The sequence below is a fragment of the Mirounga leonina genome, unplaced genomic scaffold (genome assembly GCF_011800145.1).
Source record: "Mirounga leonina isolate KUSES-001 unplaced genomic scaffold, KU_Mleo_1.0 Mir_115, whole genome shotgun sequence".
In the NCBI taxonomy this organism is placed as follows: domain Eukaryota; kingdom Metazoa; phylum Chordata; class Mammalia; order Carnivora; family Phocidae; genus Mirounga; species Mirounga leonina.
In genome coordinates this window covers 97,147,691-97,161,612 of record NW_023270268.1, presented here as the reverse complement: position 1 = coordinate 97,161,612, position 13,922 = coordinate 97,147,691, and the positions used below count along the sequence as shown (strand labels likewise).

Sequence of the window (13,922 nt, the reverse complement as noted above, 5' to 3'; positions counted from 1 at the left end):
CTTCTCCTAATGTCCTCCATGCTATTCCTTATGTTCCACAAATAAGTGAAACCATAGGATAATTGACTTTCTCTGCTTGACTTATTTCACTTAGCATAATCTCCTCAGTCCCATCCATGTTGATGTAAAAGTTGGGTATTCATCCTTTCTGATGGCTGAATAATATTCCATTGTATATATGGACCACATCTTCTTTTTCCATTCATCTGTTGAAGGGCATCTCGGTAGAGCTCGTTCTTATACAGCCCCTTCTTATACACGCACACAGACACACACTAACCCCAAATTCAGCCATGGCGTGTGGCCTCGGTGCTACCAATCACATCTGCCTTTCTCAGGCTTGCGGACTGGGGAGCCAGTGATGTGGAGAAGCACCTGTTAGCAGCAACAGAGGTGACACTGGTTTCCAGCCATAGCCATGGCAATGGCACAATGGCACTTAAAACTCTCCAGAGGCTTTCTGTTGCCCTTAGAGTAAAGCCCCAACCTCTCTCACGTGACTTTAAGACCCCTCAGGACCTACAATGGTCCTTCACGCACCTTCAACTTCAGCCAAACTGATTTTCTCTTAATCCTTCAAACTTCCTTCTTGCCTTGCCTCTCATTTCTCCTCCTTCTCTCCCTCTCTCCCTCCTTCCCTGTGTCTACTACACTATTCCTTCTGTTTGGATATTTCTCTTGTTCTGCTCTGCATTTTTCTGGTTAATTCTTACTCATCCTTTGGGAAAATATGCACCCTGAAAATCTATGTCATGCACTGGCACAGGAACTTAAATATTAATGCAATTGCTTAATTGGCATTCCGTCGGCAAACCTGTGAAGGCAGACTATGTCCACATAGCTTAGTACTATATCCCTTGTGCCAGAACAATGCATGGCACAGGATAGGGAGTCAAATATTTAGTGAATGAACAAAGTTCATCGCTAAGCAGCTGGAATCTAGACTGCGTCTTGTTCTATACTCCTGGCCTGCTAATTATTGTACCTCTCTTTAATGTTTTCCCATGTTTTTATTGGAATTGAAATGTTTAATATAAAACTTAAATCATAAACCTAAAGAGGAAAGTTTTATGGATATATTTGTGTGTATAATGAAATTGATGAGTTGAAGCATGCTTCTTAGAAAAGTGCCTGGAATGCAAAATGCTGAGTATCTAAAAGTATAGGGAATAAATAGCTCCCAAGGGGTAAATTGCTCTTTTCAACAAGATGAATGAGCTGTTCCAGGAAAGCTGTGAGCCAAACTGTGAAAGGAAATTAATACCCATGTGAGATGAACCATATAACCTTCTCCTTTGCCGGGGGCGGTTGGGCTTCTAAGTGTGTCTCCACACGTGGAAAACAGTCAACAACTGATTGATTGGTGAATGTGTGAGAGTGGAAAAGCACCACCCAACCCCAAGCGCAGGTGGGACAGCTCTGCCTTCCGCTCTGCCTGGTGCTCTGCAGGTTACAGAGTACTGTTGCCCATAGTCTGGGTGGTGGTGGGTAGTCTGGGTGTTACTATTCCCATTCTACAGTTGAGGAAACGGAGGTCCAGAGAATTTAAGGGATTTGTCCAAGGTCACCCAGATAGTGTTAGTGCCAGACATAAAATCTAGGTCTACATAGTTTTCTTCATTATGGCGTAAATTTACAGAAGGTGGTTTTCTAAGGCTGAATCAGGCAGAGAGAATTTTATTTTTTATTTATTTTTTTAGGATTTTATTTATTTATTTGCCAGAGAGAGAGAGAGAGCAAGAGAACATGAGACTACAAGCAGGGGGAGCGGCAGGCAGAGAGAGAAGCAGCCTCCCCACTGAGCAGGGAGCCCGATGCGGGACTCGATCCCAGGACCCTGGGATCATGACCTGAGCTGAAGGCAGACTCTTAACTGACTGAGCCACCCAGGGGTCCCAGGCAGAGGGAATTTTAAACAGTTACATCAATAACTATAGGAATTATTTTAATGCTTATCTCTTTAAAAAAAAAAAAAAAGGTATAACCTGTGATTGAACTAACTCCATTCCTTACAGTAGTTATGAAAATTTGGGGATGAATGCTTCATTTAATAGGACTTTCTAGCCTCTAATAAGAAAGGGATTCAGAACTGCAAGGCCCCTTTGCTCAGGGACAGCTGTTTTCCTACAATGCCACATAATAGACCCTCCCAGCAGGCTTGCTTCACTCAACAGGAAGGGTCTTGGCAGGTGGGTACAAGTTGGAGGTAAGTTGATGGTCTGGGAGAGGTTTAGAGTCTAGGAGAATGACTTTAGTGCTTAAAAATCCTACAAATCTAATGTTGTTTGGGTTGATTTATGTTCCCCCAGAATATATGTTGAAATCCTAATCCCTGGAATCTATGAATGTGGCCTTATTTGGAAGTAGAGTCTTTGCAGCTATAATCAAGCTAAGATAAGGTCATTAAGGTGGGCCCTAATCCAGTGTGACTGAAGTCCTTACAAGAAGAGGAAAATTTGGATACAGACATGCACAGAAAGGAGGTCAGCATGTGAAACAGAGACACACAGAGAGAACACAATGCGACAACAGGCAGAGATTGGAGTGATGCAGTTGTAAACCAAGGAGTACTAAGCATTGATGGTTACCACCAAAAACTAAGAAGAGGCAAGAAAGGACTCTGTCCAGAATTCCAGAGGAAGTGTGGCCTGGCTGACATCTTGATTTCAGACTTCTGGCCTCCAGAACTCTGAGAGAATACATTTCTGTTGTTTTAAGCCACCCAGTTTGTGTTACTTTGTTATGGCAGCCCTAGGAAACTCATATACCTAATGCAGAATCTAGGCTAGCACCTTACTAGTCAGTGCAGTACTAGCTTCATCTGGGTCCCTGACCACATTTCTTTTCTGGGTAGAGCAGTGGGGATATGAGCCATCTTAATTAGACCAAAGACAACGCAAAGTTCTGCTGCTGTCTGAGAGAGAGAGGGAGAGAAGGAGAGAAAGACGGAGAGTGAGATTGTAATCGATGAAGTTAGCATAAGCAGGTCAAGCACCAAAATAAGGATAGACTATAGCAAAATAAACCAGGAGAGCAATAAGAGTGCTTTGGAAACTTAAGTGTTTGCCACGTCCCTGAACAACAAAAAGACTACACAAAATGAGGGTTGTCACTCAGAAATGGACAAAACAGAAAGGCCAGTGCATCATGGCTTCCTTTTTATTATTATAATGTAATATTTTAGATATATAAACAAGTATAGAAAATAATGTAACAAATCCCTATGTACCCACTACTCAGCTTAAGAAACAAAAAGACCATTAGAATTCCCTATTTGCCCCCACCCTATGCCATGCATTGCCACAGGAACTTGAATGCTAACGTAATTCCTTATTTAATTGGTATATCATGTGCAAACCTGTGATCTCAGTGAGGACAGACTATGTCCACATAGCTTAGTAATATATCTCCCGTGCCAGAAAAAATGCCTGGCACAGGATAGGGAGCCAAATATTTTTTTCTTTTTTTTCTCTTGTTTCTATTTTTTTTAATTTTATTTTTTTATGTTATGTTAATCACCATACATTATTACATCATTAGTTTTTGATGTAGTGTTCCATGACTCATTGTTTGCGTACAACACCCAATGCTCCAAATACTTATTGAATGAACAAAGTTCTTCCTAAAGTAGCTAGAATCTAGAACTGTCCTGGGATGTCCTTCATCCCCCAAAGTAACCATTTTGGGGAGATAGCTTTTCATGGGTCTCTTGATTCCTGCACATCTTATAGGAAGACACTGACTGAATTTTTTTTCTAATACTATCGTTTTAAGAATATTTGTATAGCAAACAGCCTCAGATGATAGAGACAGCATCCGTCTCTGGAGCAAAAGTAAGGCAGGTTTACAGCCCATTATAAAAGATATGTGTTCCCTAAGCTCACGGTTTCTCTTCTGTCTTGCAACCCACTGTATGTATGTAGGCAGCTATCTGGGCCCATTCACATCACCTTCATGGTATTTGGCAGCAAGGGGAACTGATGCAAACATGCTGATGCTCAAGCCGCTTGCTGTGACAAGAGGAATAAAGTCCTTTGTCCCTAACCCAAGAAGTCTGTCTTCCATCAGGATCAATGAAACTGTGGCAACTGGGGTAAAGTCTCAGATCCTTCAAAGCTTTTGAAAACAATTATCTTCAGTTTGGTGTTTATCACTTCTGTGTATGTATATCTTACTACAGATGGATGATAGATAGATGGATAGTTTGGGTTTGCTTGTTTACAAAGTTTATGTAAATGAGATCATGCAGTATGTATCTTTCAGCAACTTGCTCTTTTTTTCAATTTGTCTTCTTCAGAGTGATCTGTATCAGCCCATATTGTAGCTTATTCCTTTCATTCTTGTTCATCATTCCCGGTGCATATTCTTGTGTATAAACTTATTGGAAATGCTGGAATGTAATGTGAACTCATCTTCAGCTTTAGTAGAGATTGCCAACTTGCCCTCCGAAGTGGTTGTACTAAATAACATTTTGATAAGCAATGTGAAAGAGTTCCTGTTTCTCTGCATCCTTGCAAATGTGGTATTGTCATACTTTTGAGGTTTTACCTTTCTGATGAGTGTAAAGAGCTGAACATCTTTTCCCATCTTTTCTTTGGTCATTCGTCATCTCTGCAGTTACCTATTTTTCTATTGGGTTGTGTTTTTCTATGAGTTTTAAGGACTCTTTACATATTCAAGATATTGATACTTCGTCTGTTTTTTTTGTACAAGTAACATATCCTATTCTATGGCTTGTCTCTCTCCTTCATTCATGGTGTTTATATAGTTTCTTGATTTCACAGTGAAGTAGTAGGAGAAGCCTATATCCATAGTGGTGTTCAGGGGAGTCAGGGATTCAAAATAGTGGTGATAGCGCGATCTGACCAAGCATTGTGTGCAAACTGGGCTGCAAGAAGCTTGGTTTCCAGTCATGATTCTGCCATAGCTGAGTATCCTTGGGGACGTCACATCACCTCTGCGTCTTGGGCTCCTCGTCTGTAAATAGAACCTTTGGACTAGATGACCTTCTTGAGCACCTTTCCAGATACAAGTTTCTCTAATGAGTTAAGGTCATGTGCACCAGGCAGGCAATGACAGGACCTATGTGGACAAGTCCATCTTAACTATAATTTGGGAAATGACGGACCAGCTTCTGTGCTGTTTTGCTTGACTCCCCCACACGGGTAGCCACTTTGTCCTCTATGTACCCACAGGACTTGCTCACGTTGCTACCACAATACCATCATGTTATGCTGTTGGTAATAACATCATTTGTCTCTGACTAGATCGTGAGTTCCTCAAGGACAGGGCTGCCTTTAGTGTGCCTGCAGCACCTCCCTTAACTCAGTGAATCTTTGATGCATGATGGAAGGAGCATGGAAGGGTAGCAGGAAAGGGTGGAAAGAGGGAGAGAAGGAAGGAAGGACCAAATAACCTGAACACTCCCAAGATATACACTTAGTGAACATAACACAGTTATTAAACTGTAAATATTAGGAAAAGCAAATACTATTTTAGCTATTTTACAGGGAGACTCAGTTTTTCAAGATCACATGGGAAAACAGTGCTGTGCTTAATAATGGAAGCCAATAATCTCCGATTTATAATCTGATGTTCCAACTAATAGAGCCTACAGCCTCATTAATTTAGCAAAACGAAACCAGATTTTAAATGAAACTCGTTTTCATCCTCTTTATGCAACAGAATTATATTACTTATAATTTTGAACTTTTCCCTACTGACACATTCCAACAGATTAAAAAGTGAGTCTCGAAGCTTTAAGACCTTTCATAATTGTGATCTATATAATATCAGAAATGGGAGTACTTAAATAATTCTTCTCTCTTATCTATAACACAACTCCTTGCTTATAATAAACATAGAAAGAAAATAAGATATATGTACAGCAGTCATATATCCCTTATCCGTGGTTTCACTTTCCACAATTTCAGTTACCCATGGACAACCACAGCCCAGAAGCAGATGATCCTCCTTCTGACATATGGTCGGAAGGTCAATAGTAGGCTAATACTGCGTCACAATGCCTACATCTGTCACCTTGCTTCATCTCATCACATAGGCATTTTAGCCTCTCACATCATCACAAGAAGGGTGAGTACAGTATGATATTTTGAGAGAGAGAGAGAGACCACATTCAAGAACTTTTATTACACTATATTGTTCTATTTTATTATCAGGTACAGTTATTCATACCTTACTATGCCTAATGAATAAATTAAACTTCATCATAGGTATGTATGTGTGGAAAAAGTATGGTATATATAGGGTTTGGTATTATCTGCAGTTTCAGGCAACCACTGGCAGTCTTGGAACATATCCCCACATGGGCAAGGTCGGGGGGACTGCAAAGTGTTCAGGACAACAGGAAGAAGCCACAGGAGGGAAAATCTTGGCTCTTAAGAACGGTCTGTTACAAGGTGTCGAATTTATCATGCATGGTCAATACTCGGTCCCTCATTGAGTTTTGCCTTTACAGGGCTTACTTCACTGCGGCAAATGTAATCCAATTTTCTCAGTTGCACATTAGCCTCTGAAAAAGCAAAGCAAAATTTGAACAGGACTCTTTATCCTTTCCTGGGGGCAATGCATTTGTGTCAAAAAAAACTACCCAGTGTTTCTATCTCCTGCTTTAATATATTTTTCTGCAATTTATTATGTCAGTATCTCTGAGTTTGTTTTTATTGTAATTAGTAAGACCATTATTAAATAATACAAAAGTAAATGGATTATAAGAGCCAGACAAGGAATAAAATTAGGTGTGGCAATGAGCAGTGAGTGGGGTGATATGGTGGTGATATATCTGTTCTGCTCCCTACAGATCTCCTTCCTACTAGCCCAGTTTCTGCCCCATTAGACACCAGCTTCCAGACATACTCGTGACATTTGGTGGTGTCATGGTTGTGCACGTCATAATAATGGGCAGTTGGCAAGTTGCTGACAAATGGGGTCATCTGCTAGCTGGTTCCATTGGAACAGTACAGGCTGCAATCCATGTGCATCAGAACCCTGCAGCATGCTTGGTAAGCATGCGTATTTTGAGGTTCTCTTCTTGATCTGCTGAATCAGAAATGCTAGGGGTGAGCTTGAGGATCCGAATGCCAAAAAGCACACTAACCTTTGAGATTCACTCTCTTTAAGTGTGGGGAAACAAAATGGAGGGAAATCCCTTCTGGCACTAAGTACTTAAGAAGGGAGAAGGAAGCTGCAAGCCTAGGTAAAGAAAAGAGAGTGGACGAGCTAAAGAGGAAGCTTGCCTTAGTTCACAGCTTTCCTTAGGTTTTACCTCAGTTCTGACTGCTGCAGATTTAAGCCAGACTACAAGGGTGCTCTCACACCACGTGCTGCATAATGCTGGTGAGTGTTTGTATTATGAAGTGCAGAAGTGAGCTTGCTTCCAAACTAACATGTTTTGTCAACACTAGGGACACCAAAGATGAAGTTTACAGCTCCCTAAAAGAGCCAGGCAGGTAAAGAGTTAAAATACTGTATGATTCACAGCAAGATACCACTTCACACCAACTAGAACTGTAATAATCAACAAGTGTTGACAAGGATGTGGGGAAATTGAAACCCCTCTATATTACCAGTAATGTAAATTGCTAGAATGTAAAAAGATTAATCTCTTTAGAAAACATTTTGGCAGTTCCTCAAAAAGTTAAACATAGAGTTACCATGTCCCACAATAATTCTACTCCTAGGTATACACTTGAAAGAATTTAAAACATATTCACACCAAAACTTGTATATAAATGTTCATAGCAGCATTGTTTGTAACAGCCAAAGAGTGGCAAAAACCAAAATGTCCATAAACTGAATAATACATAAACAAATGTGGTGCGTGCATACAATGGAATATTGTTTAGCAATAAAAAGAAATGCTACAACTTGGAAGAATCTTGAAAACATTATGCTAAATGAAATAAGCCAAAAACAAAAGGGCATATACTATTCCATTTGTATGAAATGTCCAGAATGGGTCAGTTCAGAGACAAAATTAGATTACTGGTTACCAGGGATTAAGGGAAGGAGGGAATGAGGAATGACTGCTAATGGGTACAGGGCTTCTTTCTGGAGTGATGAAAATATTCTGGAATTAGATGTGGTGATAGTTGTACATCTCTGTGAATATATTAAAAACTGCTGAATTGTACCCTTTAAGAGTGAGTTGTGTGGTGTGTGAATTATATCTCTATTTTTTTTTTAAGATTTTATTTATTTATTTGTCAAAGAGAGAGAGAGCACATGCACAAGCAGAGGGAATGGCAGGCAGAGGCAGAGGCAGATGCAGGTTCCTCACTGGGCAAGGAGGAGCCCGATGCGGGACTCAATCCCAGGACCCTGGGATCATGACCTGAGCTGAAGGCATACGTTTAACTGACTGAGCCACCAAGGCATCCCTATATCTCTATATTAAAGAGCAATGGAAGAAGTGTCCAAGAACAAAAATAATAAATTGGACTACATGAAAAAAATGCTTGGTGGCTGTCTATAGGAAAAACTCACTTCCATTTTCTTCTGCTCACACTCGACACTTCTGATACCAGATGTGTGGGTTTTCTACACATCAAGTAATTCTGTGACACCAGCTGGGTGTCCTGCAGTCAGTTCAGTTCTACCTGGTTTTAGCATCAGATCTCATAGGTTAAGGGCTCAGCCCCACAAGACTGCCCACCCCCCCACTTAAGATGCCAATCGCAAGTCCAGGTATTAGAGTAAATCTGAAAATTCCCAGAGCTGCTGAAGGCCTTGCCCTGTAGGACAATGCCCAGATGAAATTGACATCTGAGGGGACATAGCCCTGGGGTTAAGAAGACTGGATCAGGTCCTGTCAATGAGGAGATGAACTATGAGAATGGTGAGGACATCATTGTGGGTGGAGGGGAAGGTCTGGATACAGACAGTATGAAGGACATAGAAGCAGTAGAACTCAATGAATGACCCATCGACTGAGAAGGCTAAAGGAGTAGGAATCAAGGATGACTCTCATTTAACAGTTCTCATTAGATGAAATAGCTTCCTGGTGAGGCCTTTCAATAAGCAAGGAAATTCAGAAGAAATTAAAGTTAAGAGCGAAGAGAGTGATAGATTCCATTTCTGACAGGTAGAATTTGAGGTACTAGTGGAACATCCAGAACTTAGGGAAAAGGTCTGCACTAGAGGTAGGGTGTTGGCAATTATCAGCTGCAGCGTAGTAGAGTTTAGGCACAAGAAAATGTTCCCTTCATGAGCAAGTGCTTCTTATCAAATTAATAAATTACTCTTGGATTGTTTCAACATTAAAAAAAGCAAACTGGTTTAATGAAGAATGATATAAGAGAACCAAATAGTAATTATATGATATCCATGTGGTTCTGTTTCCTCTGTTTCCATTTTGAACATGTATAGATAGACCTTTCAGGGTTTAACTGCAAGATTTTCTTGTTTCATTTCTTCCCCCTAATAAAGAAGTTTTCAAGAGAATACTAAGGTTTTAAAACAGCAGGAGGGGAAATCTCACGTGAAAGGTCAGGTTTTACTCTTTCTTTCTTAACATGTCTTTTTTCTATTTTGTTCTTTCCATGTAGTCTATGGTATTATACAAAATGAAGGAAAACACCAGAACCATCTAGATCCAGGGCCACAGTTCAATTTTCTGTCTTTAAAACAGCCTTGAAAGTGTTAAATCCTTGGGGTTGATCTGTGTATTCAGAAGGAGCCATGGAGCTGCTGATGTAGGAAAGCATTTTGTGTCAGGGACTGATTTATGCCTTGGAGCAGGACAAAGAGAAGAATACTCGGCCCCTATGGTATCTGTTGCTAGGGGAGCATCAGGCCATCTGCTAGGCTTTAATAAAACATGACAATAACACTTTGGTTTGAAGCAGAGAATGATTTTCGAAACCAAAATGAAAATCTGTCAGAAATTGAGGAGCTTGTAGGTTTTGTGTTTTGTGTTTTTTGTTTTTTTGAAGACATTTGTACCTGTACCATTTATATTCAAATGAGAAGAGATATCAATATCTTTCTTTTTCAAAACCTTGTATTGACTGCCCAATGCGAACTCCTCAGCCTGCCATTTGAAACCTCCAGAATCTCGTTTCACTGAAGATCACGTCCGGTGGCAGCTATGATGTGTGTGTGTGTGTGTGTGCATGTAGGTGCATGTGTGATTTGCCTTACCTTCTCTCTCTGCCCTGGCTCACAGGTGAATGCTGTTCGGGTATATGTGAACAGTTCCTCAGAGAACCTCGACTACCCAGTCCTCGTCGTGGTTCGCCAGCAGAAAGGGGTGCTGTCCTGGCAGGTTCCTCTGCTCTTCCAAGGACTGTAAGTGGATCTTCTCCTGGACAACTTCGCTACATTTGTTTTCTTTCAATGACCTAGACCTTAATTGGTGTTTTCCCTAGTAAAAGGAGAAATCAGACTTTTGGAATGTTGACATCATATGTATCCTAAGTGCAAATAATGGTCATAGCACATAGCCCAACCTGTCCAAGTCTGTTCAGTTTCCATCCTCTGTTTTTGTCTTTTAAGTACACTGGGCATGGAGCCAAATGTGGAGCTTGAACTCACAACCCTGAAATCAAGACCTGAGCTGAGATCAAGAATCAGATGCTCAACCAGCTAAACCACCCTGGCACCCTGACTCTTTGAATTCAGATAAGCACTCTACCTAGATGTGTAGCACCTGGAAGAACTTTAAGCATTTTAATTCTATCCAGAATATTCTGTAGCTCTTGGTTAGTGGATCATCCACTGAGGACAGGGCTAGGTTCAAGAGTCAGTGTAAATGAGTAATACCTCCATTCTTCAAAATGCCCGCAGAGTGTGTATCCTTCATTCTATAGCATTTAAGTGCTACTAAATAAATGCTAGAAACTAGGGATACAGCAGTGGGGGGAGAGGAAAACAAAATCCCTGCCCTCATGTAGTTTATACTTTTGCAGGAGAAACTGTATAAGGTACTATTGCACTACTAAGAAAAAAACCAGAAGGCATTCAGACATAGGTACATAGTATGGCTTTAACTCATTTTTAGTGGCTGAGTAATTTGAGGATTGAAATAGTAACTCTCATAGCCTTGACTTGGGCTCTGGGGCTTTTTTTTTTTTTTTTTTTTTTATGTTCCATTTAGCAAAAGCTTAAAAAGTGGAAATATGAAATCAACTGGTTGTTTTATCAGCACAATTTCCCCTTCAATATTTGGTATTTTTTTCCTCATTGAATTAGGAAGATGGTGTAACATAATATAGACAAAATCAAAGTGAACTGGCCAGCACTGAAGAGTCCTCAAGTCCCCGTTATTATATCACACAAGCCTATGCCCAAGACTCAATCACTATCATAGGTCCAGTCTGAAATTTAAAACATAAGGACTTGAAAACAAATTTGGAGAGAAATGAAATAAGATTGGCTTTTTTTCCCTTGCTTGTTCACCGAGTCCCTCTTTTGTTCTTGCTTGTTTTTCTTTCCATCCACTGCTACAGATACCAGAGGAGTTACAACTACCAGGAAGTAAGCCGCACCTTGTGTCCCTCAGAGGCAACCAATGAAACAGGACCTCTGGAGCAACTGGTAATTGTAGATGTCACCTCCATGGCTCCACTGGGCGCCCAGTACAAACTGCTGGTTACCAAGATCACGCACTTCCAGCTACAGTAAGCAGGACGTCTTGTGGCCTTTCTCAATTCATTTGTCTGCACATGCTCAGTCCAGTCTCCCTTCTGCCAAGTCAGCACTCAAGAAGGAAATTAGCCACTTGGCATATTGTCTTAGCACCTTCTGACCAGTCCTGCTCACAGCTGGGCAGCAGGACTGTAATCTGTGCAATAGGGAAGCAGTAGGGACTGGTGCAGAGGGGAACAGTGCCTGGCCTCAGAGGCATGTCTATTCTCAGGGGTCTGTGTCCTCACAGACCTCACAGACCTCACAGACCCTGCCTGCCTGTAGTCCAAGCAAGAGGCCCTGGTGACTGGGTACTTTTGTATTATGCGTCAGTACCACTCTCCTGAAGGAAGTTTTATTTTTCTTCTGAGGAAGACCTTAACCTATTTTCTTGTCCTTATTGCTAGTCCAGGTTTCTCCTTCCAAGTTAAGAATGTATACAGGTAGAAAATAGTGTCATATGGCTTTGTCCTTTGTGCAACAACTAATGACTATTTCCTCCTTCTCGCACTACCATCCTTTAAAACAAAATCAGTTGTTTTTGAACTCATCTCATATTGTTTGTATTAAACATACATATAATAAATTCAGTTGGGGGAATGGTCTCCAAGAGATCTGTTCTTTTCCAGAGGTTACTCTTGTAAAATATTGCATAAACCTGTGTGAAAATTTAAACAGAAAGGTCATTCCTTAATAAGGCCAGACAGTTCAGGGACTTTCTGCCCCATTCTCTTCTAAGATCAAGGCTTCTCAAGGGTTCAGACCACTTCTGCCTCTCTCAGTGTTTTAAGTAAATTTTAAAAGAAAATATCATTAAATTGGTTTATTAAAATTAGAATTTGTACTCATCAAAATGTATCAGTAAGAGAACAAAAGGACAAGCCATAGACTAAAAGACAGCACATATAACTATAAAGGGTTCATAGCAGAATATATAAAGAACTCCTACAAATCAATAAGAAAAAACAGGTAAGCTCTTGGCTGCTGTCCCCATTATCACCCACCCTTCTGTGGCTCTGGCTTCTTATAGGCAAGAATCTTGGCACCAATGAGTCTAGGTACTGCTGAGGGTAGAGACTAGCCCCCGCATGTGCACAAGTTTGTGTACCCAAGTCTCTGTGCCCATAGGTCCAGACTCAGCTTCACTGGAACAAATAGGCTTTCTGAGGAAAAAATGAGGCGGTCTCAGGAGCAAAAACTGAGAAAATAATTTTGACCTGGACCTCTCACTAGAGCTTTGGAACAGAGAGTGAAGAGTCTCAGAAGGGGAGTCAATGTTTATATTTACCCAATGGAATAAAAAAAAATATATATATATATATATAAAACATAAATAGACTCAAATATGCCAAGAAAAAGACTAAGAATGTCAATGGGATTTAGAAAAAAAAAGGAAACTAAGTATGTGTTGCTTAATAGAGTACAACCCTAAGTAAAAGAATATATAAATGTAAATAAAAGGATAGTAAACCAAAAGAAAGTTGATGTAGTATATATATCATATTATACAAGATATTCCTTAATGCAAGAAGCATTATTAGAGATAAAGGGACAGTTCATATTTCTAAAAGACTCATTCACCAGGAAAGCAAATTTAAGTTCTAAATTTGTATGTACCTAGTAATATCACTTTGTAATATACAAAGCAAAATTTTCAGAGTGAAAGAAGAATTGGACTAACTCACAATCTCTGTGGAGATTTCTCTATAGCTAAAAGAATAAACAGACCAAAACATATTTATATATATATAGTAATTAGATAGAACAGGCATTGGTGAACTATGGCCCAGAAACTGGCCGCTGGGTTTTGTAACTAGAGTTTTATAAGAACGCAGCCCTACCCATTCATTTACGTATTGTCTCTGGGGGCTTTCACACTACAATGGCAAAGGTGAGTAGTTGGTATGGAGACATTACGGCCTATAAGCCTAAAATATTTACTATTTGGCCCTTTGAGATATAAAAAGCAGATGAACAAGATCAACAAGCTTGAACTAACTAATGTACTTAGGAAACTGTATCTCAAAATGATAGAATGCTTAAACTTTTCAAATGCACATGCAACATTTACCAAGGTTGCCAAGTTCTAATGCATATCTTGATAAATTTAAAAGAATTGAAATCTTGTATATGGAATTGAGACAGAAATCAACTACAAAATTATGTCTGTAAAACCCCCAAATGTTTGGAAATTAAGTAGTCTACTTCTAAATAACTTATGAGTCAAAAAAATAATAACCATGAAAATTAGAAAATATTCTGAATGAGTGATAATG

General features: G+C 40.0%; 1 protein-coding gene across 1 annotated transcript in view; it reads left to right on the top strand.

The window, feature by feature from the left end:
• SIDT1 (SID1 transmembrane family member 1) overlaps window positions 1-13,922 on the top strand; it is a 91,047-nt gene that overhangs the window by 16,866 nt on the left and 60,259 nt on the right. Inside the window, exons 2-3 of the mRNA XM_035000155.1 lie at window positions 10,187-10,308; window positions 11,469-11,639. Of these exons, the coding sequence (XP_034856046.1) occupies window positions 10,187-10,308; window positions 11,469-11,639 (293 nt within the window). The remainder of the gene's footprint in view (window positions 1-10,186; window positions 10,309-11,468; window positions 11,640-13,922) is intronic.